Genomic DNA, 27,919 nt, shown 5'->3' on the forward strand with positions numbered 1-27,919 from the left:
ATGGAGACCCTCCAATCCTGAACCTCATCGATCAGATTTTCGGAACATATCGTCACATCTACTACCTCCTCCCTAATACTATTAACAAGGTAGCGGTGTTACCAATATTAAGTGTTATTAGGTCGTTAGTATTCAAGAACTCCGCCAGGGCTTGGCCCCGCTTATTAGTGTTGGTGCTACCCCACGAAATGTGGTGAGATTTCGCATCGCACCCTATTAGCACCTCGTTTCCTGTCTGTTTTGCTACTTTCTTAACAAAGCACGCATTTTGATAATAAAATTCAATAATTTGCAAGCATTGTTTGTTTGTAAGACGTTTCATGGTTCGAGAAACGTGCGTGAGATGTTTAAACCAGTATTTCCAAAAAGATAGTAGCTTAAAAATTACCCTTTACATCATCAACATTTTCCGTCTAGGCATTTATGGCAAAGAAATCGAGAATGTCACATCGAACTTGTTAGGAAAAAATGGAAACTATACAAAAGGTCATTCAAGAGTTTCTGCTAACATTTTATTATTCATCCACCTTTGTACAAATCACCAGTTAGTAAAATATGCCAAAATCAAAAGCAGCGACAAAACATGTTCTGCCATTTGCATATTTCAATTTTGAAAACTGCAATACTACATAGAAATCACCCTCGGGATAATTGTCTAAAATTTAGCCGATGTCTCATTATTAAAAATGCCGCAACGACAAAGAGCAGCGTCAGCGAACCCAACACAATGACAGAACGTATGTAACTGACTTTTGAACTCCCGAATAACTTCAAAACGGATTTGGCTTTGGATGTTGGACAAAACCATTGGTCCGGTGGACAAGGAAAATCCGGCCTATCAAGACCCAGCAAACTGACCAAAACTCCTTCTAAGGCATATCTCAAAAAGCCACTGTATAGCGTGATTTCATGAAAAGTCGAAAGATCTTCGCCATGAACAGACTGATGGGCAGCAATGGTCATTGCACCAAAGATTGTGGCAGAAACAAATAGGGAATGCTGCAAAGAAAATCAGAGAAACTTCTTAGATTACTGTTGCTTTAGTTAGCTTCATACCAAATGCTTACCAGTTCGTTAAAACTTGAACCAACCATTAATCCGAAACTTTGTGAATTCAGCGATATGAGGAGAACCATGGCCGCAAACATGCTCATTCGCCAATACTGCATTGGCTGCCCGGATAACACATACAAAATAATCGAGCTAACGATAGACAGGGTACATGCAATAGGCAGTTGCGATGTTACCAAAGCCATGAAATAGGTGCTTAAACGATACCATTGATTGAAATATTCCCTTCTTATGTATCGTAGCTCACGGGGAACTGAAAATAAACAAAAAAATTATGCTTTTAATTACAATAACTATTGTCATATTCTCCACCATAGGATGGGGATATACTAATTTCCCTCATTCCGCTTGTAACACCTCGAAATATTGATCTGCCATCCCGTAAAGTATAAATATTGTTGATCGTCTCGACAATCTGAGTAGATGTAGCCATGTCCGTCCGTTTGTCGAAAGCATGTCTACTTTCCAAGGAGTAAAGCTAGACGCTTGAAATTTTGCACAAATACTTCTTATTGATGTTAGTCCGTTGATATGGTAAATCAAATCGATCCAAGTTTAGATATAGCTCTAATATAAACCGATCTCCCGATTTTACATCTTAAGCCTCTAGAGAGTGCAATTCTTATTCGATTTCGGTAAAACTTCGCCCTATGACTTTTTCTATGACGTTGAACATATCTACCAGAATCTACCTAATGTAGCGTCCATATAAACCGATCTCGCGATTATATTTCTTAAGCCTCTAGAAGACGCAATTCTCATCCGGTTTGAATGGAATTTTGCTCCCATAGCTCCCATATAAACCGATCTCCCGATTGAGCTTCTTGAACCCCTAAAAGACGCAGTTCTTATCTTATTTGACTGAAATTTTGCACAACAACTCCTCCTATGATTTTCAACAAACGTGTTTAGTATGGTCTGGATCGGTTAATAACCTGATATAGCTCCCTTATAAACCGATCTCCCGATTTTACTTCTTAAGCCCCTATAGTACGCAATTCTTATCCTATTTGGATGAAATTTTGCGCAATGACCTCTGCTATGATCTTTATGATCCATATCCAAACCCATTCCAATAGCTTAGCAATTGTTATCCATTATCCTTTGTTTGCCTACTAAGAGATACCAGGCAAAGAAATTTGACAAATCCGATCCATGATTGTAGGGTATATAAGATTCGGCCCGGCAGTGCTTAATACGCTTTTTATAACCTCCACCATAGGATGGGGGTAATTTCGTCATTCTGTTTGCGTCTGAGACCCTATTTCCGTCTGTCCGTCCGTCCCTCTGCCTGTCCGCCAGTCTGTCTGTCGAAAACACTCTATTTTTCGAACGAGCAAGGCTAGCCGCTTGAAATTTTGCATAAAAACTTTTTATTAGTGTAGGTCGGTTGGGATTGCAAATGGGCCAAATCGGTTCATGTTTTGTTATAGCTGTCATATAAACCGATCTTAGGTCTTGACTTCTTGAGCGTCTAGGGGGCGCAATTCTTATCCGATTTGGCTGAAATTTCGCGTGAGGTGTTCTGTTATGACTTTCAATAACTGTGCTAAGTATGGCGCCAATCGATTTATAACCTGATATAGCTGTTATATAAGCCGATCTGGAATCTTGGCTTCTTGAGCCTCTATAGGGCGCAAATCTCATCCGATTTGGAAGAAATTTTGTACAAAGGCTTCTCTTATGACCTTCAACATAAGTGTTTAATATGGTCTGAATCGATCACTAGCTTGATGCAGCTCCCATATAAACCGATCTCCCGATTTTGCTTCTTGAGCCCCTACAAGGCGCTATTCTTATCCGAATGAACTGAAATATTACACAATGACTTCTACAATGTTCAGCATTCATTTGTGGTCCGAATCGGACTATAACTTGGTATAGCTCCAATAACATAACAGTTCTTCTTCAATATTCTTTGTTTGCCTAAAAGGAGACGCTGCGCATAGAACTCGACAAATGCGATCCATGGTGGAGGGTATATAATTCAGGGAAAATAACTCAACAAATGCGATCCATGGTGAAGGGTATATGAATTCGGTCCGGCCGAACTTAGCAAGCTCTTACTTCTTGCTCAAAATTTCGGCCAAATCGGATAAAAATTGCGACTTGTAAGGACTCAAGAAGTCAAATTGGCAGATCAGTTTATATGGGAGCTATACCAGGTTATAGACCAATTTGGACTTTTCAGTACAGTTGTTGAAAGTACCAACCGAACAAAACATGCAAAATTTTAGCCAAAACGGCCAAAAAATGCGGCTTGTAAGAACTCAAGAAGTCAAATCGGGATGTCGGTTTATATGGGAGATATATCAGGTTATAGACCGTACTTCGCAAAGTTGTTGAAAGTTAAACATGAAACATTTCAGCCAAATCGGACAAAAATTATGGCTTCCAGTTGCTCAAGTAGTCAAATGATGAGATCGGTTTCTATGAGAGCTATATCAGGTTATAAACCGGTTTAGACCGTACTTAGCACAGTTGTTGGAAGTCATAACGGAACAAAATGTGCAAAATTTTAGCCAAATCGGACAAAAATTGTGGTGTCCAGGGGCTCAAGAAATCAAATCGGGAGATCGGTTTATATGGGAGCTATATCCAAATCAGAACCGATATAGAACATTTGTAAGCCCCGACGACCTATATTAATAGTTAGTATCTGTGCAAAATTCCAAGCGCCTAGCTTTACGCATTCGACCGCCATCGTGATTTCGACAAACGAACGGATGGACATGGATAGATCGACGCAGAATAACGAGACAATTAACAATATATATTACTTTATAGTAATAGGAACGTCTTCTCGCTATCTGGATCCCCCCATAGTATTTTCCACATCCTACCGACCGTTTCGCTATTCCACAGTGTTACATGCGCGTTTATATCCCACGCCCTTAACTCGGACTGCGTCAACCCGAAAGGCTTCGGGTTTACAAGTTGATTGACGGCAGTCCTCTGGCCTTCACTGCCAAATCGCCTGCTTGTTCATTCAAGATTTATATATAGCTCTCGTACAAACCGAACTCCCGATTTGACTTCTTGAGTCCTTACAAGCCGCAATTTTTGTCCGATTTGGCTGAAGTTTGCGGCCTCCAGTGCTCAAGAAGTCAAATCGGGATATCGATTTATATGGGAGTTATATCAGGTTATAGTCAGATTTGGACCGTACTTGGCATAGTTATTGGAAGTCGTCGCAGAACACCGCATGCAAAATTTCAGCCAAATCGGATAAAAATATGGGCTGGAACTTCAAAATCATCCCGGGAATTACTGGACTGTGTACAGAGGAGAGCGATGGCGTTGATTGGGGACAGTGGGGTATCCAACTCTACTGCCTCCCTTCATCATCGTAGCAATGTGGGTTGTTTGGCGCTGTTCTATCGGTACTTTCATGGTGTGTGTTCGTCTGATATAAGACTTCTTATTCCTGATGTAAGGATATATGTCAGGGATACTAGAGATTCCAGGAACTCACACCCGTTTGTAATTGATTGGCCAGCGGACCGCACAATGCATTATAGAGAGAATTCTTATTTCGCCCGAATCGTTCGTATGTGGAATCGACTTCCGGCTAATGTTTTTCCCATTCACTTTGACATCCAAGGATTTAAGATAAATGTCAATAAGCACTACATAAGGTCTACATAATGCATACCAGTGATACCTCTTCTAGTTTCACATTGTCAGTTGAAGAGTTTACCGGGAAATGTGTATTAACGAGTAGTTCTTACTACACATCGTCCATACATTCTCTGATTTCTGAATTTATCCCATTGTAATAGGTTTCGAGAATAGGATCTTCTTTAGCCTAGAGGCCTCAGATGTCTCGTATTCATCCTCAACATATAACTCTCTGTTGTCCCAAAAATATATATAATACTTACTTGCTGCGATCACTGGGTCCATACCCAAAAATAAAAACATTGTCGTCACTATGAAGCATAGATAGTAAACAAATGGACTATATAGAGCATTCCCAGTGACATGGCAGTATGTATGACCAACCACAATGGAGCAGAGAATATAGGAAATTGTAATCACACTTAAATTTATCTGAAAAGAAAAAGGGTAACTGAAACGGTAAAATAATTATAAATCATAAGTAAAAACGAGCTAAGTTCGACCGGGCCGAATCTTGGAAACCCATTGCCATGGATTCTACTAAAAATGTACACAAATGAACTAAAACTTTATATAAAACATTTCTGCCAAAATAGCTAAGAATTTAAGCTTCTTGGCGCCGTATGGATCTACAATATATCAGGTTATAAACCGTTGGTTGTTGGAAATTATGAAATTTTAGCCAATTCGGATAATAAATGCGGCTATCAATGGCCGCCAAAGTCAAGTCGTGGGACCACTTTTTATGGGAGCTATATCCAAATCTGAACCGATATGGCCCTTTTGCAATCCCCACCTACATTAATAAGAAGTATGTGTGAAAAAATTAAAGCGGATATCTTTATTCGTTCGACAGCTATAGCGATTTCCACAGACTGACGGATCGGCCTAAAATGTCTAGATGTTCAAGAATATATATACCTTATGGGGTCGCAGATCACGTTGCGAAGTGTTACAAACGGAATGGCTAAAATTAAGAAGATTCCCACTTACCTTATCACGCCATAGTTGTTGCATTAAACGATTTAATATAAATCTATATTCTAGGCACCATGAGGTCTGTTTTTTTCTGGCTAAAGTAGATGGCGAGCTTAGGAATTCCCCATTAGTTCTATTAATATCATCTGTTTCCAGGTGAGGACTAACAATTGGTAAAGCTGGCATCCAATTAAACACTTTTCCATGTCTAATTTCATTTACCATTTGATTTTGATAGTCACCAAAGGCATTTGTGGATATATCAATAACTGCAAAAAATTTATAATACTTACTTGCTGCGATCACTGGGTCCATACCCAAAAATAAAAACATTGTCGTCACTATGAAGCATAGATAGTAAACAAATGGACTATATAGAGCATTCCCAGTGACATGGCAGTATGTATGACCAACCACAATGGAGCAGAGAATATAGGAAATTGTAATCACACTTAAATTTATCTGAAAAGAAAAAGGGTAACTGAAACGGTAAAATAATTATAAATCATAAGTAAAAACGAGCTAAGTTCGACCGGGCCGAATCTTGGAAACCCATTGCCATGGATTCTACTAAAAATGTACACAAATGAACTAAAACTTTATATAAAACATTTCTGCCAAAATAGCTAAGAATTTAAGCTTCTTGGCGCCGTATGGATCTACAATATATCAGGTTATAAACCGTTGGTTGTTGGAAATTATGAAATTTTAGCCAATTCGGATAATAAATGCGGCTATCAATGGCCGCCAAAGTCAAGTCGTGGGACCACTTTTTATGGGAGCTATATCCAAATCTGAACCGATATGGCCCTTTTGCAATCCCCACCTACATTAATAAGAAGTATGTGTGAAAAAATTAAAGCGGATATCTTTATTCGTTCGACAGCTATAGCGATTTCCACAGACTGACGGATCGGCCTAAAATGTCTAGATGTTCAAGAATATACAGCGGTCAAAAAAAGTATTCATCATTAGCAAAATTGATAATAAATTCACTTATTTTGGGTAATTGAAGAAAATTTAAAGTAAACAAATAATGCAGTTTTATGCAATAGTTTATTTTTCGTAATATGTTTTAAAATAAATTCAAAAAATAAATTTAATTAGCGAAAAATGCAATTTTATATAATAACACCAAAAACAGAACAAAAAAAGTATTCATCATTGATGTGCTATCATCAAAGTCAAATTCAAATATTATTTGGGAATCCCCCTTTTCTGTTTTATTTAGTAAAGGAGGCTTTGCCCTTGACAGCAAATATTTAATTTCATTGAAAATATAGTTTTTGTCAAAATGGGTCGTAAGCAAAACGAGGTTTCTGATGAGGTAAAAGTTTTGATAATAAAACACCACAGGAATGGTTTAACTCAAAAAACTATCAGTGAAATATTAAATAGACCACGATCTACTATACAATCCATCATCAGAAAGTGGACAGAAACGAAAACTGTTGACAATAAACCAAGATCTGGTCGACCAAAAGCACTTTCAGTTGGAGATGTGCGTTGGCTAGTGCGGCAAGTTCAGAAAACTCCGAAGACAAATGCGACCATTCTTCGTAAAAACACTATGGAATATTTAGGGAAGGAAGTTACTACACAAACAATTCGAAATACACTCAAAAGGCATAGTTACAGAGGAAGAACTGCACGTAAGAAGCCCTTTATAAATAAAATAAACCGAGTGAAAAGGCTAAACTTCGCAAAAATTTATGTAAAACAGCCCGAATCATTTTGGAAAACAGTCATTTTTGCAGACGAGAGCAAGTTTAATCTTTTTGGGTGCGATGGAAAGGTCATAGTGTACAGAAAACCAAATACAGAGCTTGAAGAACGAAACACAGTTGCTACTGTAAAACATGGTGGAGGTGGTTTAATGGTTTGGGGGTGTATGGCGGCTTCAGGAGCGGGAAATCTTGAAATTATTAATGGAGTAATGGATCATAAGTATTACATTGACATTTTAAAGAGGAATTTAAAAGATAGTGCTGTAAAACTTGGGCTTGGTAATAACTTTCAATATTATCAAGATAATGACCCCAAACATTCTGCTTTAAATACCAAGATGTGGATGCTGTATAACTGCCCCAAAGTCATTAAAACTCCTCCTCAAAGTCCCGACTTGAACCCAATTGAACATCTTTGGGAACATCTCGAACGCAAATTGAGAACGCGCAATTTTTCGAGCAAGAGTCAAATGCAACAGGTGATAATGGAGGAATGGACTAATATAGACCAAAATATAACCGCTAAATTAGTCCAATCGATGTCAAACCGTTTAAAAGAAGTTATAAGACGCGGTGGTCGAATAACAAAGTATTAATTTTTTTAAATTATGTTATTTATTTTTTTTTGTTTTTTTGCAATGATGAATACTTTTTTTGTTTAATTTTTTGTGTTCAGCTGTAAAATGGCCCTTTTTGTTCCAATAAATACTATTTTTTTCTTTAAAAACAATGAAATTGTGTACATATATATCACAAAAGCACTACTGCATCATTAATATGTTTAATATGTTTTTATTCCAATTGTCTTTTGTAGACTTATTAAAAAAAAAAAAACATTGAATGATGAATACTTTTTTTGATCGCTGTATATACCTTATGGGGTCGCAGATCACGTTGCGAAGTGTTACAAACGGAATGGCTAAAATTAAGAAGATTCCCACTTACCTTATCACGCCATAGTTGTTGCATTAAACGATTTAATATAAATCTATATTCTAGGCACCATGAGGTCTGTTTTTTTCTGGCTAAAGTAGATGGCGAGCTTAGGAATTCCCCATTAGTTCTATTAATATCATCTGTTTCCAGGTGAGGACTAACAATTGGTAAAGCTGGCATCCAATTAAACACTTTTCCATGTCTAATTTCATTTACCATTTGATTTTGATAGTCACCAAAGGCATTTGTGGATATATCAATAACTGCAAAAAATTTATAATTGAGATGACATGTTATAATAATTCTCCTTCATTTTTGATTTTACTGAAATCTGTGGGATTGTGCGTAACGGGACACTCCAACTGAAACTGTTCCAAATAGGGCACAATATGTTCCATAGTTCCTTGATAGATACATTCTCCTTGAGACATGGCATAAACCTTGTGAAACATTTGCAATAATCTCGCTGATGGGCAGTGCAGCGAACAAATTACGGTGCATCCACTTTTGGCCAATTCACTAAGGATACGAATGCATTGCGAAGCTGAAGACTCATCTAGACCACTTAATAAATGAAAAAAAAAATTTGGCAAAACTGTAAAATTGGACACAACAAATGAGGTAGACAATGCCAAAAAATGTGCCTGCCTCCACAAGTTCACTTCTTAATTAGTGAGAAGTGCTTTGACGAGAAGATATCTATAGACCCAACATTAAAAACGAAAAACATGTAAAAAAGCGTTAAGTTCGACCATTCCGTCATAACTAAGTCACATTCCGTCATAATCCGGTGAAAAATGCATAATTTATGCCCCCATAGCAGCTTTATCGAAACATGGTCGGATTTGGATCAAATTCGACAAGGATATTGAGAGGTATAATAAGAACAAGTCATTGTTCAATTTTATAGAACAAAATATTGGTCTTTTTGGTAGCCATATCCAAATATAGACCGATCTGAATCATATACGACACGGATGTCGAAAAGCCTAACAGAAGTCACTGTGTCAAATTTCAGCGAAATCGGACTATAAATGTGCATTTTGTGCGGCCAAGACTAAAATCGAGATATCGGTCTATATGGCAGCTATATCAAAATTTTAACCGATTTAGGCCAAATTGAAGAGGGATGTCGAAGGGCTTTACACAACTCCCTGACTCAAATTTCGGCAAAATCGTACAATAAATGCGCCTTTATGGGCCCAAAACTTTAAATCGGGAGACCGGTCTATATGACAGCTATATCCAAATCTGGACCTATCTATGTCATACTCCAGAAAGATGTCAAGGGGCCTTACACAACTCATTGTCCCAAATTTTGGAGTAATCGGATAATAAATGCGCCTTTTATGGGCCCAAAACCTTATATCGAGAGATAGGTCTATATGGCAGCTATATTCAAATATGGACCGAGCTCAGCCAAATTAAAGAAGAATGTGGAAGGGCCTAACAAAACTCTCTGTCCCAAATTTTGGCGATATCGGACAATAAATGAGCCTTTTATGGGCCCAAAACCTTAAATCGAGAGATAGGTCTATATGGCAGCTATATTCAAATCTGGACCCATCTGGGCCAAATTAAAGAAAGATGTCAAAAGGCCTAACACAACTCACTGTCCCAAATTTCGGCGACATCGGACAATCAATGCGCCTTTTAAGGGCCAAAAACCTTAAATCGAGAGATCGGTCTATATGGCAGCTATATGCAAATCTGGACTGATCTATGCAATATTGCAGAGGCATGTTGAGGGGCCTAACACATCTTCGAACTTAACCTGATTATGGACAAAAAGAAGAATCTGTGCACAGTTTCAGCTCAATATCTCTATTTTTAAAGACTGTAGCGTAATTTCAACAGACAGACGGACGGATATAATGAAGGCTTTTACCATTGTATTTATCACTTGTACTGACGATCTGCTTGGTCGCTATAAAATGCGATATCACAAGTAAAAACGTGTTTAGTTAGGACGGGCTGAATCTTGGAAACGCACCACCATGGATTCCGGTAAAAATTTTCTGAAATGAATTTAGTTGAATGGCAGATTTGCACTTTACGAAATTTTTCTAAACAATTTAAGCTCCTTTGGACAGTAGAATACTAATCGGAAAATCGATGTATGGGGCTATATCAGGTTATAAACCGATTCGGACCGTACTTGGCACGGTTGTTGGAGGTCATAACAAAACACTAAATGCAGAGTTTCAGCTAAATCGGAATTCAATTGCGGTCTGAAGGGGCTCAAGATAACGAATCGGGAGATTGGTATATAGGGGAGCTAACAGGTTATACATCGATTTGGACCACACTTGTCACAATTGTTGGAAGTTATAGCAGAACACTACCTGCAAAATTTCATACCAATCATATTACGATAGCGCTTTCTAGGGGATCACGATGTCCAATTTGGAAATCGAAATCTATGCTATATGCCAAATCGGCATACATAATTGACATGATTGTTTAAAGTCGTTATAGAACACTATATGCAGCTCAATCAGATAATAGTTGCAGCTTCTGGGTACTCAAGAAGTCAAGTAGAAAGACCACTTTATGTGGGGGTTACATCCAAATCTGAACCGATATGGCCCATTTACAATTCAAAACGACATATATCAATAAGAAGTATCTGTTCGACCGCTCAAGAGATTTCCACAGACGGACGGACGGATGGACAGACGAACGGACATGGCTTTAACTTAGAATATCAAAACGATCAAGAATATATACACTGTATGGGGTTGCAGATCAATATTTCGAGGTATTACAAACGGAGTGACTAGATTGGTATGCCCCCATCCAATGGTGGTAGGTACAAAAAATAAACCATTGGATCCCATACTTGACAATATCCTATACGAGCATTTGGAGACTAGCTGCAAGAGAAAGAAACTAATGACCCAACATTTAACAAGTAAACCGTGCTAAGTTCGGCCGGGACGAATCTTACATACCCTCCATCATGGATGGAGTTCTTTGGCCGATAACTCTTTACAGACAAACAAAGAATAATGAATGAGAATTTCTATGCTATTTCAGCTATACCAAGTTATGAACCGATTTGGGCTATATCAGATTATGGCCATATTTAACAGACCATATTTAACAGGTGAGGGTCATACAAGAAGTTGTGCAAAAAAAATTTCAGCCAAATCGGATAAGAATTGCGCCCTCTAGAGGTTTAAGAAGTATAATCAGGAGATAGGTTGATATTGGAGCTATATCAGGTTGTGAGCCAATTTGGGCCATACTTAGTGCCGTTGTTGATGGTCAAATCAAAACACATGCAAAATCGGATAATAATTGCGCCCTCTATCGGCTCAAGAAGTCAAGATCCGGAATTGGTTTATATGGGAGCTATATCAGGTTATGCACCGATTAAGATAATACTTGGCACTGTTGTTGATGGCCAAATCAAAAACTTCGTGCAAAATTTCAGCCCTCTGTCGACTCAAGAAATCAAGATCCGAGATCGGTTTATATGGGAGCTATATCAGGTTGTGCACCGATAAAGGCCATACTTGGCACAGTTATTGATTGTCAAACCAAAGCACTTCATGCCAAATTTCAGCCACTCTAACGGCTCAAGAAATCTAGAACCGAGATCGGTTTATATGGAAGCTATTATATCAGGTCATGCACCGATTTGGACTATACAGAGCAGAGTTGTTGCAAGGCAAACATTAGCGCAAAATTTCAGCCAAATCAGATAAGAAGTACGCCCTCTAGAGGCTGAAACAGTCAAGATCCGATATCCGTTTATATGGCAGCTATACCAAAACACGGACCGAATTGGCCCATTTACAATCCCAACTGGCCTAAAAAGTATTTAAGCAAAATTTAAAGCACCTAGCTTTACACCTTCGAAATTTAGCATGCTTTCAGACGGACTGATTAACAGACATGGCTAAATTGATTAAGAATGTCAAGATGATTAAAAACATATAAACCTTGTTGGTCTCAGATCAATATTTCGATGTGTTACAAATGGAATGACGTGTGTAACACACTCTTTACCCTCCACCATCCCATGGTGGATGATAAGAAAACTCAAATGTCACGCTTATACCATTGCACATCTCACTATTAAATAAGTGAGTGTATGCAGACATTTTCATTCTTTTGGCATTTGGACTGAAGTTAGTAGATCAAATGACAAGAAGATCAGATGAAAGAATCATCATAAAAGAGGTAAGACTTACGTTATGGGTTCATCTAGCAATACTACCGATGGACTGTCTATTAACTCCAGTGCAATGCAGACACGTTTACGTTCGCCACCTGAAACGTTGGCTATCAGTGTGTCGGCCTTCTCGCGTAAACGAAACATATCCAAAATTTCAAAGATCACCTTTTCACGTTGTTCACGGCTGCAATTCGACTCCAATTTGAAATTCGAGGCAAACATCATTGTTTCCAATACTGTAAAACACGGACTGATGTCATCATCTTGAAGAACATATCGAGAGGTTTGTTTAAATTCTGTCATATCACGAGATTTCCCATTTACTAATACGTCGCCCAAAGTTGTCTTGATGCTGGCAAGAAATTAAAGAGAGGGAAATTATTATTTTAAAGCATTTTTTTAACAATTGGCGTAAATTAAAAAAAAAAACGTCTATGGTAATACAAAGGACACAATATTGCTTCTTATTAGAAGGCCAATAATTCGCTAAAATTAAAAAATAAACGTATAAAAGAAATTTTATACAACTTTATAAAAGATAGTTTTGTAAAAAATATTTGTATAACGAAGATAAAAGTAGCACTTAGAGAAATGGGAGGAGAGAAGAGAAGAAAGGAGGAACTCTGCTTGTGGTGGGTCTTGATCAAGTCTCCTTAACAAGTTTAGCTTAAGGCATGGCGTTCTATGGGGCCAAGGCTGGCGTTTTCAAGTTTGTAAGGACTAGGATAGGCAAAGATCCCCATATTGAGTCGTCAGACATGTCAGTGACAGTAAACCAGGGTAATCATTTCGGTTTTTAAAACCGTAGAAGAACACAGACGTGTTTTGTTTTTGCTCCTCTAAGAAAAATATCTGTATCCCGGAATAAGTACTACCTATAACACAAAAATTAATAAGCGCGGCCAAGATCTGACAAAATCCTTAAATACTAACGGCCTAAAAACACTTAAAATTGGTAACATTGCTTGGTTTGATAATAGGATTAGGGGGAAGTTTTAGACATTAGGTTCAGGATTGAAAGATATCCATGGAGTACTTCTTCTCGGACTATCGCTATATTGGGTTTGGAATAGCACGGTCTGAGCAGAATTCGATGAGCTTCCGGTTTCGGATTCGATATTATTCTTCAATTTGGCATAGATCGGTCCAGATTTGGATATAGCTGCCATAACGACCGATCTCTCGATTAAAGGTCTTGGACCCATAAAGGGCACATTTATTGTCCGATTTTGCCAAAATTTAGTACATTCTTCTTCGATTTGGCCCAGATCGTTTCAGATTTGGCTATAGCTGCCATATAGACTAATCTCTCCATTTAAGGTCTTGGGCCCATGTCCGATTTTGCCAAAACTATCGATTTCGCCGAAATTTGGAACAGTGGGTTGTGTTAAGCTGTTCGACAAACTTCTGCAATTTCGCCCAGATCGATCCGGATTTGGATATAGCTGTCATATTGACCGATTTCAAGATTTCAGGTCTTGAGCCCATAAAAGGCCTATTCATTGTCCGATTTCGCCAAAATTTGAGACAGTGAGTTGTGTTACGCCCTTCGACATCCCCCTTTAATTTGGCCCAGGTCGGTTAAGATTTGGATATAGTTGCCATATAGACCGATCTCTTGGTTTAAGTTTATGGACCCATAAAAGGCGCATTTATTGTCCGATGTCGCCGAAATGTGGGACAGTGAGTTTTGTTATGCTGTTCGATAACTTTCTGCAATTTGATCCAGATCGGTCCAGATTTGGATATAGCTGTCATATAGACCGATCACTCGATTTAAAGTCTTGGCAACATTAAAGACACATTTATAATTCGATTTCGCTGAAATTTGACGCAGTTTATTTTGATATATTTCGATGTTATGATACACTCTAATATTAAAAAACTGCAATTTTTGCAAAACTCTATTATGGATTAGTATTATGATCTTCGCACATTTAAATACTTTGTGATGGATATTTTTTTATCGCATAAATATTACCAAACAATGTATGTGTCTTAGAAATTCCAGTTGTGATTTCTTGAACCTGGCAACCATTTGTCTTTTGCTCTTATGATTTTTGTCATTGGATATTCCAGCATTTTGGTATCTAAGGCGATACTTTTAAAGCAGTCACTTTCCGAGTTTTCCTACCGCACTCGACCGTGCAGCTCAACCGACTGACTGCTCTTTACTTAGTCAAAAAAATGCTATGTGTGAGAATGCATCTATTCCAGTGACGAGCATACTTTCGAAATTATGTGCCCATGCTCCTGCTTGGGATTATTTTCTTGTGTAAGTACAAACTAATGTGAGTATTTGTGCCCATCACAGCTCAAAACTCTGAGAAACTCACCACTTCTCCCTACCAGGAGAGACACAGGAGAAAAATTATTTGTGCGGTAAACGAATAATCGTTTCCGGCTATCGAAACACTTTTGCCACTAAGGAGTTTTTGGTTTTCAAACAAAAAACAAAACTCTTTTTACTGCAGGCGAAGCTGCTAAAAAACAAATTCGATACGTTTAATAATGCTACGTTTATAGCTAACGTTTGAGATGTTAAAGTTACACAGTTACAATAAAAGAAAAACTTTGTAAAAAAAAGCATTTTGTTTGTCGTAAAAGTGTCTCAAACATTTTTTTCGCATGTTGGACTAGAAGCTCACTTATGCAAAATAGGTCCGGGATTGATAGCATGCGTAAGGCGTGTGGGAAGGAAACGAGATGTTTAAGATGTTTTGCGGCCAAAAGACCCCGGTCATTAGGTCGGGACACAATAGCAGACATGAACCTAATACGGGGCGTGGTATGGAATACAATTAGTGATTTTTTAAGTAGCGCAGAATTCCTTACTTAGATTTTATTGTTTGAGGTTACTTTATAGAACTTGGAGTGCATAACAAGCCGATGTTTATACTGACATGGGGCGGATTAATATCCGCACCCTCTTTTCAACCTAACCTAATGTAATCAATTCTTTGAGTACTTTGAGCCTTGCCATTATTAGCTCGTATTTATTCATGTTTTCTGTCAGTCCAATACCGCCTAGGGTTAATGAATTTACAGGTTTTGCGTGCTTCTTACGTAGGCATCTCAATATTCAGTGATTTCTTAGACAACTTCCGCTTTCGACGTTATAAATCATAACTTGATAAAATATAACAGCAATTATTTATTAATTGAACATGGCAATTTTAATTAAATAATAAAGTTTAAACATAAATAAAAACTGTTTACATGTTGAAATAAAATCAATGTTCTTCAAGGCAAATTTGTTGCCTCTGTTAAACAGGAATGAATATGGAATCGTGGATACACCCAACGAAATTGGTTATTCAAAGTAGCAAAAATTAGTTGATGAAACAGCAGTTCTGTCTGCTGAAAACTGGAAATCAGGCATCACGGGAAAGCAGGCATCAAACATTTCGGTCTACTATATTAACTAACATTATCTGCTGTTTTAACTACAAAACCTGTTCAAATATTGGACACATATTACAGCTAAGCTAATAAACATTAGTTGCTACGATAGCTAAAAATTGTCAAACATATATGTAATGGTATACGTTGACCATTGTTTTTACTAGAAGTCTCGGCGAAAAAATTGAGCTCTCTTTCATTGAGAAAGACTTGTATCGGACACCACTCATTAATATGCGAGAAGTTTTGGACTTCTTGGGAAAATTTTCATAATCATTGAAAATATAATCAATCGCTTCGAGGTGTGTCAAAGAATCAGTGGTGAGCATTAGGAAACAGGGTCAAACTTCTCACATTTCAATAAGTGCAGTCCGATTCAAGTTTAAGCTCAATGATAAGGGACCTCCTTTTTATAGTCGAGTCCGAACGGCGTGCCGCAGTGCGACACCTCTTTGAGGAGAAGTTTTACATGGCATAGTATCTCACAAATATTTCCAGCATTAGGAGGGGAAAACCACGGCTGAACATTTTTTCTGATGGTCTCGCCAGGATTCGAACCTAGGCGTTTAGCGTCATAGGCGGACATGCTAACCTCTGCGCTACGGTGGCCTCCCTGTTCATATGTTTTCAAAAGGTTTATCCAATTTCTAAGAAGTCCTGTTCTAAAATGTCTATACACTCCACACACGTGTGTTTTCTTTTAACCAGTAAGTATTTTTTTCCACACCATTATCTTAAGTGCTTCTATTGAGATGACCTAATCCGTTTCTTCAATTCAATAGTTAAGCAGTAGACATTTTCAGCAAACAAAATACTTTTCAGCAGCCTGCCTGCTGTTCTGAAATTGCAAACATTTTGTTACAAAGTATAACTACTGCTGTAATAGCAGCTAAATTTCCTACTAACAGTCTGCAGAGAGTGTTTGGTAATATCAGCAGACTTTTTTCAATAAGTGTGGTTATAATTATACCTTACACCACTACTGTGGTACAGGGTATTATAACTTAGTGAATTATTTTGTAACACCCAAAAGGAAGAGAGATAGACGCATTGATAAGTATACCGATCGACTCAGAATCACTTTCTGATTCGATTTAGCTATGTCCGTCTGTCTGTCTGTCTGTCCCTTTATCCATGTTAAATTGTGTACAAACTACAGGTCGCAATTTTCATCCGATCATCTTCAAATTTGGTATTAGCAAATTTTTCGGCCTAGAGACAAAGCCTATTGAAATTGAAAAAAATCGGTTCAGTTCTGGATATAACTCCCATATTTATGTTCGTCCGATTTGCAGTAATGTTGCAATAAAATGGTCATTTGTTAACCGATTTTCTCGAAATTTGGCAGGAAGGATTTTCTTATGACTCTCTCTTACAAGTGAGTTTCATAGAAATCGGCTCAGATTTGGATATAGCTCCCTTATATATATTAGTCGGATTTGCAGTAATAATACAATAAAATGGTTATTTGTTAACCGATTTTCTCGAAATGTAGCAGGAAGGATTTTCTCTTGACTCTCGATAGAAATAATGAATTTTATAGATATCGGTTCAGATTTGGATATAGCTCCCTTATATATGTTCGCCCGATTTGCAGTAATACTGCAATAAAATGGTCATTTGTTAACCGATTTTCTCGAAATATGGCAGGAAGGATTTTCTAATGACTCGACATTACTGGTGAGTTTCATGGAAATCGTATCAGATTTAGATATAGCTCTCACATATATATATCGCTCGATTTTAACTCCTAGAGCCACTGCAAGCGCATTTATTGACCAATCTTCCCAAACTTTTGTACAACGCTTTCCTCGACTACTTCCACAATGTCTATAAAGTTTTCTCGACATCGGTTCAGATTTAGACATAGCTCTCATATTCTCGTCCGATTTGCAGTAATATTGCAATCAAATGGCCATTTGTTAATCGATTCTCTCAAAATATGGAGAAGGATTTTCTTTTGCTTCTCGACATTATATTGCCCTAAAAGTAATTGCGGATTTTGCATATAGTCGGCGTTGACAAATTTTTTCACAGCTTGTGACTCTGTAATTGCATTCTTTCTTCTGTCAGTTATCACCTGTTACTTTTAGCTTGCTTTAGAAAATAAGTGCAAAAAAAGTATATTTGATTAAAGTTCATTCTAAGTTTTATTAAAAATGCATTTACTTTCCTTTAAAAAAACCCGCAACTACTTTTTGGGCAACCCAATAAATGAATTTCACAGAAATCGGTTCAGATTTTGATATGGCTGTTATAAATGTATATCCCACGATTTTCACTTCTAGAGCCACTGGAAAAGGATTTTTTGAACAATCTTGGCAAAATTTTGCACAACGCTTTTCTCGACGGGTACCACATTATCATATTTTTGGTAATTTGCAATAATGTTGTCATTGGTGAACCGTAGTTATTACAGTTTGAATATATTTGCTCGAAATGTGATACGGATTGTTTAATAACCCATCTGAAAACATACGGCGAGGTCAATGAAAATTGATTCAGAAAAAGACATAGCTCCCACTTTGTACCTATAGGGTAGGTGTAGGGTATTATAAAGTCGGCACTGCCGACTTTTGCCTTTCCTTACTGGTTTTAATTAAAATTGATGTTTTGCATTTGGCTAACAACTAATTCACTTTCAAAACATTTGAACTTTAGCGGTGTTTGCACTTTTCTCATTGCTTAGTCTCAGTTAATCTTGGAAGCTCATAAACTTTTTGTTGTTTCCGTATGTAATTATCTTTTGGTAGAAGTGGCTAAAAAATTTTGAAATCTCTATGAGTATATAAACCTTTGTATGGCAATTAGTACCACTAATGTTAATAAGAATTTTTTGGAAATTAGCACAGAACTCCAGAAACATTTTAATACTCCACATCGTATACTATATCCTTAATTGAGGTTTTTAGTATATGTTTATTAACCCATTACCGACAAATGGATAAAAAATACACAAAAATAAAGCTGGAAAATTCTAGCTCGGGTTAGGAAAGAGGGATTCTAATAAAATTTCAATTGGCGAGAGACCGGTAAAGCTCACATGTATATATCAGGTTATAGATTTATTTTAGTCGTATCGGTTGCTGGAAGTTATAAAAAAACACTATATGCTTAATATTAGCCAAATCGGACAAAAATTGCGGCTTGTAAGGGCTCAAGAAGTCAAATCGGGCGATCGGATTATATTAGAGCTATATCAGGTTATAGACCGATTCGGACCGTACTTAGCACAGTTGTTGGAAGTCATAACAAAACACTACATGCAAAATGTCAGCCAAACCGGATGAAAATTGCGACTTGTAAGGCTCAGGAAGTCAAATCGGGCGATCGGTTTATATGGGAGCTATACCAGTTTATAGACCGATTTGGACCGTACTTTTCACAGTTATTGGAAGTCATAAAGGAACACTATGTGCGAAACTTCTGCCAGATTGCACAAAAATTGCGGCTTCCAGGGGCTCAAGAAGTAAAATCCTGAGATCGGGTTACATGGGTTTATACAGACGGACGAACATGGCTAGATCGATTCAGAACGACGAGACGATCATGAATATATATACTTTGGGGTCTTAGACAAATATTTCAAAGTGTAACAAACGGAATGACTAGATTAGTATACTCCCATCCTATGGTTGTGGGTATAGCAAATAAAAACGTGCTAAGTTCGGCCGGGCCGAATCTTGGGAAACCATCACCATGGATTCTGCTAAAATATGGGAGCTATATCCGGTTATAGACCGATGTGGACCAATGTGGACCGTACTAGGCACAGTTGTTGGGAGTTATAACAGAACACTATATGCATTTAAATTTAAGCCAAATCGGATAAAAATTGCAGCTTGTAAGGGCTCATGAAGTCTAATCGAGTGATCGATTTGAACTGTACTTCGCGCAGTGGTTAGAAGTCACAACAGAATACTATGTGCAAAATTTCAGCCAAATCGGACAAAAATTGAGGCTTCCAGGGGCTCAAGAAGTCAAATCGGGAATCGGTTTATATGAGAGCTATATCTAAATCCAAACCGATATGGCCCATTTGCAATCCCCAACTACCAACAATAGTAGTTAAGTTTAAGCGGCGCTCTGCCATCAGACTCACTTAGACATTTTCGTCCATTGTGATATCACAGTAACAGAAGAAGGAAGATTTCATCTAGTTCCTTCCGTTGAACCATCCAGATCGCTATAAAAGCCCAATAACTTGCGAGTGTTCACATCCGCTAAATCAGATAGGTTTTCAAAGAAATAAGAACCTAAAGTGTCCCGCACTAGCAGACAAAAGGAGTTCCTGACTGCTAGTGCGGGACACACACACAGAAGGTGTTCTATAGTCTCTTCTTCTTCGATGTCCTCACAACTTCTGCAAAAGTCATTGCTGGCAACCTTCAGTCTGTCAGCATGTTTTCCGATTAGACAGTGACCTGTCATGACGGACACAATGACTGAGACATCTGTTCTAGCCAATGACTTCAAAGCAGTAGATCTCTTCGAGTCTAGATTAGACCACATAGTGACCTGTCATGAGGGACACAATGATTGAGACATCTGTTCTAGTAAAGCAGTCGATCTCTTCGAGTCTAGATTAGGCCACATAGTTGTGGTATGCTCACAGCCCCCTCTTTGTGACCATCTATCATTCGTTGTCCTTCGGGCCTCGTCCTGAAAACTTAGCTTACATGTCGCTAGAGGCATACCCACAGATTCCAATATCCCTGAAATGTGTAGGGTAGTCCCTAGTCTCGTAAGCTCGTCGGCTTCACAATGGGGACATCTCTGTGGCCGGCACCCAGAACAGATGAATTTTAAACTGTTCAGCCATCTCGTTGAGAGATCTGCAACAGTCGACGGCGGTTTCTGTGTTCAGAAATAGGTTCTCCAGGTATTTAATGGCTGCCTGAGAAGATATTTATGCCAATCGTCGTAATGATATTTTATCTTAGCCATTCCACCACTTCCTTAATTGCAAGGATCTCTGCTTGATACACACTGGAGTGGTCGGGTAACCTTTTCGATATGACCAGTACTATAGGGTGATTTTTTTGAGGTTAGGATTTTCATGCATTAGTATTTGACAGATCACGTGGGATTTCAGACATGGTGTCAAAGAGAAAGATGCTCAGTATGCTTTGACATTTCATCATGAATAGACTTACTAACGAGCAACGCTTGCAAATCATTTTCAGTGAATGGGCCCTAGAAAAGTTGGCAGAAAATCCGCTTTTTTATCGACAAATTTTGTTCAGCGATGAGGCTCATTTCTGGTTGAATGGCTACGTAAATAAGCAAAATTGCCGCATTTGTAGTGAAGAGCAACCAGAAGCCGTTCAAGAACTGCCCATGCATCCCGAAAAATGCACTGTTTGGTGTGGTTTGTACGCTGGTGGAATCATTGGACCGTATTTTTTCAAAGATGCTGTTGGACGCAACGTTACGGTGAATGAACACATTTCGAACCGAACACTGATTTTGGTAATAAAATTCAATGATTTGCAAGAGTTGCTCGTTAGTAAGTCTATTCATGATGAAATGTCAAAGCATACTGAGCATCTTTCTCTTTGACACCATGTCTGAAATCCCACGTGATCTGTCAAATACTAATGCATGAAAATCCTAACCTCAAAAAAATCACCCTTTAGATCTTTTGAGTATATCACAAAGCCCACCTAATCGTTTAGTTTGGAACCATCCGTATAGAAGTCTATGTAACTACTGTTACCAGATATATCGTAGTTCAAATCGGCTCTATCAGGAATAGTGGTACAGTACTTTTTGTCAAAAAGTGATAAGGTGTATTGTATCAAGGATAACACAGCGTCCATAGCCGCCACATGACCAATGAGAAAGCTCTCTTAACCTCACCGCAGTGGTCGCTCCAGAGGCATTGTGGCATTCAGTGCATCAGATGGTGTCGTCCTCAGTGCGGCTGTGATGCATTAACAAGCCTTCCTTTGGATCCAGTTAAGTATTGAGCAGTAGGTGGAAGCGCCGTCCACCAGACCACAACACCATATAGCATTAAAGGTCTGACAACTGCAGTATATACCCAATGCATGACACGCGATCTAAACTCCCAACTTTTGCCAATTGTTCTTTTGCAGGTGTATAGGGGAAGAGTGGCCTTTCTTGCCCTTTCCAAAATGTTGGATTTGAAGTTCAATTTCCTGTCCAGCAAAACACCCATGTATTTGGCATTTTGTGTAAATGGAACATTCTCTCCTCCCAAAGAGACAGGTTCCACTGTAGGCAACTTGTATCTCCTGCTGAAAAGAACTACTACTCTTGCAAGGATTTATATCTAGACCACCTTCGGTAGCCCACTTTGCTGTTGCACGTAGAGCTTCCTGAAGTTTATCTCTTAGAGTGCTGGGAAACTTTCCCTTAGCCACAACTGCCACGTCATCAGCATACGAGACCACTTTTACACCTTCTTCTTCCAGAGACAATAATATATTGTTAATGGCTATATTCCGAAGGAGTTTCTCTGCTGACCCATCTCTTTAGATCCAAAGATCCTAAGCCTGCCTTTATGCATCTTTATGTAAGTAAGTTACTAATAAAAATTCTTACGGTAGAGTTAATGCCAAGAAACTTCAACTCCTTTATGATTGACGTCGGTTTTGAATTATTGAAAGAACCTTCAATGTCAAGAAATGCTACCATGGTATATTCATTGACAGCAAGAGAACCCTCTATGTAGCCGAATATGTCGTGAAGGTCTGTTTCAGTGGATTTGCCTTTACTATATGCATTCTGCTGCCGTGACAGGCGATCTCCAGGGATCTCTAAGATATGTTTCTTTCAACCTCTCAAGAGTCTTCAGCATAATAGATCACAGACTAATAGGACGAAAATCTTTCGCCTTCATGTGGTAGGGTTTTCCTGTTTTCGTACGAAGTGCTTTCTGAGTTCTGTGCTTCCCCGCTGGCACGCACTTTGACGCCAGTCTAACTTTTTTAACCCACCCACACAGGGCTTTTCGGGTATCGTTTCGATGCCATTCCCTCCCGCCTGGATTGTCGCAGGGGGATTTTCTCCTGTAATCAGCCAGACTTTTGCGATGTGGTCGTTAGTTCCTCAGGCAAGTGTTCAGCAACAACTGCTGAGTCGTCTCCTGATTCCCAAAACCCACCGCTTCTGTAGACCTTCAGTTTCAACTTGTTGAATCCGTAAGATGCAACCCCTTCAGACTTGTTGAGGTCTGCGAGACAGCCGGAGTTTAGTACGAATACTGCATGTCTCCGGTCACCATCAGCCTCATCCAATCAACCAATCTTCCAGTCGGTGGCTGAAAGATTGAGATTGCATTCACTTAGTCTTCCAAGTATCGCTTCAAGATCTGAGGGAATCCTTGGTATCCAAGCATGCGCCATTGGTCGAGAAGGAATATCTTCCTTCTTGACTAAATCTAGTGCTGTACCTGACCAAATCTCACCAATTTTTGTTAGCGCACAACGATACATTTCAATTGAGCGTTGATCCCCGAAGGCAATTAGTCTGTATCGGCCTCGAGACCAGTCTGCATCGTCACAAACAGAAGGAGATTCGGGAAATTCCGCATACACATCGGAGTATACTGATGACAGTCCATTGATTATCTCACTCCAATTATTCCTAGGTATGTAGCCTTGTTCTTCTCCCTTGTCGACAACTGCCATCACCAAACTTTCCTTAGCGACATTGGCAAAGGTTCTTGGACCCATCTTACTGTTGTTCGCCCTAGTTCTTTTAAGCATGGAATGCTCTCCAGGTGACCGCAGCCTTTTAGATGACTGGGGTGCAGTTTCCGAATCTAGACGTGTAATCTTTGCTGTAGCCTAAGCGAGCTCAATTTAGGAAATCTCTCTCCCTATCATTCGCACCAAGCCTCTCAATAAACCTGAGAGCGATGCTCTTCTATTATTCCAACCTCTTAAAGAGCGTGTTGGTTTGCCGGGGAAGGCCGATGGCCTAGGCAAATTATAGGCATGCGAAGAAGGAATAGGTTCGGCCTTGTCCTTAATGTTAAAAGTATTTATCGCTTGTTAAGCTAAAATAAACGGTTTACACTCAGCAAAAATAAAAAACTCACAGCAAAAAATGTTTGCTGTTTTAGCGAAAATTTACTGCTGTTCCATTTTCAGCATACTTTTCGTTGTTTCAACAAACATTTATAATGTTTTTACTTACAAATATCTATGGATGTATATAAAAGTATATAAATTCACCCACTAGTCACTTTCGTCGTTGGTCTGTTTAAACGAACAAAGCAATCAACTTTTAATTTTATACAGATACTTCTCTTAAATGTAGGTCGTTGGAGATTGCAAATGAGCCATATAGGTCTGAGCACCTATGACTGGTCTTAAACAAAGGGCGTCATTAAATGTTTTGAGATACATTCAAAGTTAAGATGTTAAAAGCATGCACGTTGAAAATTATTGGCCAATTATTATTAGTATTATTAATTATTGTCAAGTGCACTTCGTTCTAATTTCTGCAACGCTTACATCATTATAATGCTAGCTTTTATAATCGTTTAAATAAATCAAATTGGCACGTGTCGAACTTTCATTTAAATATACAGACAAAAAACGATAAATTCATCAATAAGATATATTTGCAAAATTAAGGATAATGATTTGTAATAGCTTATTAAGAATTATACAAGAAGCTGGTTACCAATCACTATATTGATAAAAATATAGCATTTTTAATTTGTATACCCTACACCACTACTGTGGTACAAAGTATTATAATTTACACCCAACGATATTTGTTATTCAAAACAGCAAAAGTGTTTGCTATAACAACAGTTTTTGTTTGCTGAAAAAGGAAAAGCAGACATTGCTACTGTTTCAGCAAACATAATGATGCTGCTGTTTCAGCAAACATTAAGTACTGCTATTTCAACAAACAAAATTTAAATACAATAAGTAAAATCGTGCTAACTTCGGCCGGGCCGAATCAGGAATCCCAAGATTCGACTCATAAGGGTATAAATTTATTCTACATACCAAACTTCTGTCAAACCAGCAAAAATGAAAGCCTCTAGGAACCGAAGAAAGGATGATCGAGAGACCGGTTTACATGGGAGATTTGGATCGCATTTGGCACAGTTGTTGGAAGTCGTGACAGAACACCACAAGCAAAATTTCAGCAAAATCGGACAAAAATTGCAGCTTGTAAGGGATCAAGATGTAAAATCGGGAGATCGGCTTTTATGGGAGCTATATCAGATTTTAGACCGATTTTAACCATACTTAGCACAGTTGTTGGAAGCCATGATGGAACACAACTTGCAAAATTTCAGCCAAATCGGATAAAAATTACGGCTTGTAAGGGCTCAAGAAGTCAAATCGGGAGATCAGTTTATATGGGATCTATATCAGGTTTGAAGGCCACCGTAGCGCAGAAGTTAGCAGAAGTCCGCCCATGACGCTGAACGCCTGAATTTGAATCCTGGCGAGACCATCAGAAACCACCATCAGTGGTGGTTTTCCCCTCCTAATGCTGGCAACATTTGTGCGACGCCTCTCCAAAGGCCGGTATATCACGAATAAATGCTTCAATGTTGACACTCAATTCGACATGAGCTTCAATATAGCCCCACATCAAATTATCTCAAGGTGTTAAATCGCACGATCTAGGCGGCCAACTGGCTGGTCCCGAAGGTGAAATAAAATGTTGACAGAAATCGCCTCTCAATAAGTCCATTGTTATGCGTGATATGTGGCATGTGGCACCGTCTTGTCATGTCATGCAAATCAAGCTCTTGCATTGTGGGCAAAAAAAAAAGTTGGATATCATCTCACGATAGCGCTCACCATTCACAGTTGCGTTGCGATTCGCATCATCTTTGAAGAGTACGGTCCAATGATGGCACAAGCCTATAAACCTCACCAACTGTCACCATTGGTAGTTCTTGCAATGCTTCTGGCTGATATCCACTCCAAAATCGACAATTCTGCTTATTTACGTACCCATTGAGCCGAAAATGAGCTTCGTCGCTGGAATGGAGAAAGCGCGCGATGAACTTCTTAACAGAGCACCCATTTCGATAAAAAAAATTAAATTATTTGCAAACGTTGTTCGTTTATAAGACGATTCGTGGATAAATTATAGACCAAACTGAAGATGTTTGACAGTGAAACAAAGCACGAAACGTGCGTGAGCTGTTTAAACCAGTGTTGACAAAAATTTAATAGCTAACAAATCTCCCTTTACTTTATGCGGTCGCTGATATATATTTTGTGCTGTTACAAACGAAATGACTATTTTAGTATACCACCCATTCTATGGTGATGGGTATAAAAATAGAAGAAATTTGATAACTTAAGGACAGTATTGTTCAATCTGATTAAATTTTATATATAGCTTCCACATACACCTATCGTTGAACCGGTCTTCTCTTTTTTTTACTTTAAAATATGTTAGATTAGCTCTAACATAAAACGAAACGCTAATCAAATCCGCGTAACACGTGAAATTTTAAACAAATAAAAGCGTGCTAAGTTCGACCGGACCGAATCTTATAAACCCTCCACCATGGATCGCATTTGTCAAGTTTTTTAGCCGTTATCTCTGTATAGACAAACAAAGGATAATGGATAAGAACTGCTATGCTGTTTCAGCTTTATCAAGTTATGTACCGATTAGGGCCGTACTTGGTTTGGCTGTTGGAGACCAAAGTGGAATTCATTGTGCAAAATGTCAGCCATATCGGATAAGAATTGCGCCCTATAGTGGCTCAAGAAATAAAGTTGGTCGTTATGCATTTTTGCCAAATTAGATAAGAATTTCTCCCTCTAGAGGTTGATGAAGTATAATCAGGAGATGGGTTTATATTGGAGCTATATCAGGTTGTGAACCGATTTGAGCCATACTTGGCGCAGTTTTTGACGGTCAAACCAAACACAGCCAAATCGGGTAAGAATTTCGCCTTCTAGAGGCTCGCGAGGTCAAGATCCGGAATCGGTTTGTAATGTAGCTATAACAGGTTATGAACCAATTTGAACATTACTTGGCACAGTTTTTAGAAGTTAGATCAAAACACTTCATGCAAAATGTCTGCCAAATCGGATAATTATCTCGCCCTCTAGAGGCTCACGAAGTCAAGATCCGAGATCGATTTATACGGAACCTATAACAGGTTATAAACCGATTTGAGCCATACTTAACGCAGTTGTTGATGGTCAAACTAGAACACTCCGTGCAAAATGTTTGCCAAATCGGATAATAATTCCGCCTTCTATCGGCTCAAGAAGTCAAGATCCGAGATCGGTTTATGTGGGAGCTATACCATTTTATGAACCGATTTGGATCATACTTGGCAGAGTTATTGGAAGTCAAAACAAAACAATTGGCGCAAAATTTCAGCCAAATCAGAAATACAAATACAAATAGACATGGACCGATTTGATCTAATCCAATTTGAATTAAGCGATTATTCAATGAACCCGTTTTTCTATTAAGCGGAGTGAAATGTGTTAAAAAGTCCTTAAAATTATTTAGTTCAAGTATTTTTTTTAATTAGCCTAATTTTCAACTAAAAATTGTTGAATGAAGCGGATTCGACTGTAAACACTTTGGCCTATATATGATAAGATTAAAGGATATACCTACCGATAACCCGCTAATAAATTTAATAGCGTTGTTTTTCCACATCCTGATACTCCAATAATAGCTGATAATTCACCCGCACGAAACTCCCCACTTATGTTGTTTAAAATAGCCTTAGCTGATAGATTTCAGTTTAGCAATTAAAATAGAAAAAGAAACATTTATTTATGTATTTTTACATATTTGATTCAGTACTTTTTAAATCACATTGCAACACATTTTGAAAATATCGCTTCAATGTTTCACATATACCATTTATTTACTTTGTTTTCCACTCTTCACACGATAAGTTATGTCTAAAAATCTTATATTCACTGCTTTGTCTCTGGAAATATTTCCGAAAATTTCGCCATTGCCGATAAAAGAAGTTTCCGCTCGTATTTCCGAACTATCCATA

General features: G+C 38.3%; 1 protein-coding gene across 1 annotated transcript; it reads right to left on the minus strand.

Moving 5' to 3' along the window:
• Nucleotides 1–490: 490 nt before the first annotated feature.
• Nucleotides 491–27,919, minus strand: LOC106093746 (ATP-binding cassette sub-family G member 4). The gene is made up of 9 exons (XM_059369851.1): nucleotides 27,786–27,919; nucleotides 27,526–27,640; nucleotides 12,536–12,871; nucleotides 8,659–8,897; nucleotides 8,343–8,596; nucleotides 5,686–6,132; nucleotides 4,956–5,124; nucleotides 1,068–1,324; nucleotides 491–999 (listed from the first exon to the last, which is right to left on the minus strand). Exons 1-9 carry the CDS (start codon nucleotides 27,916–27,918, stop codon nucleotides 637–639), a joined length of 2,313 nt encoding a protein of 770 aa, XP_059225834.1. The 5' UTR covers nucleotide 27,919; the 3' UTR covers nucleotides 491–636.

This window comes from Stomoxys calcitrans, chromosome 5 (genome assembly GCF_963082655.1).
Source record: "Stomoxys calcitrans chromosome 5, idStoCalc2.1, whole genome shotgun sequence".
NCBI classification, from domain to species: domain Eukaryota; kingdom Metazoa; phylum Arthropoda; class Insecta; order Diptera; family Muscidae; genus Stomoxys; species Stomoxys calcitrans.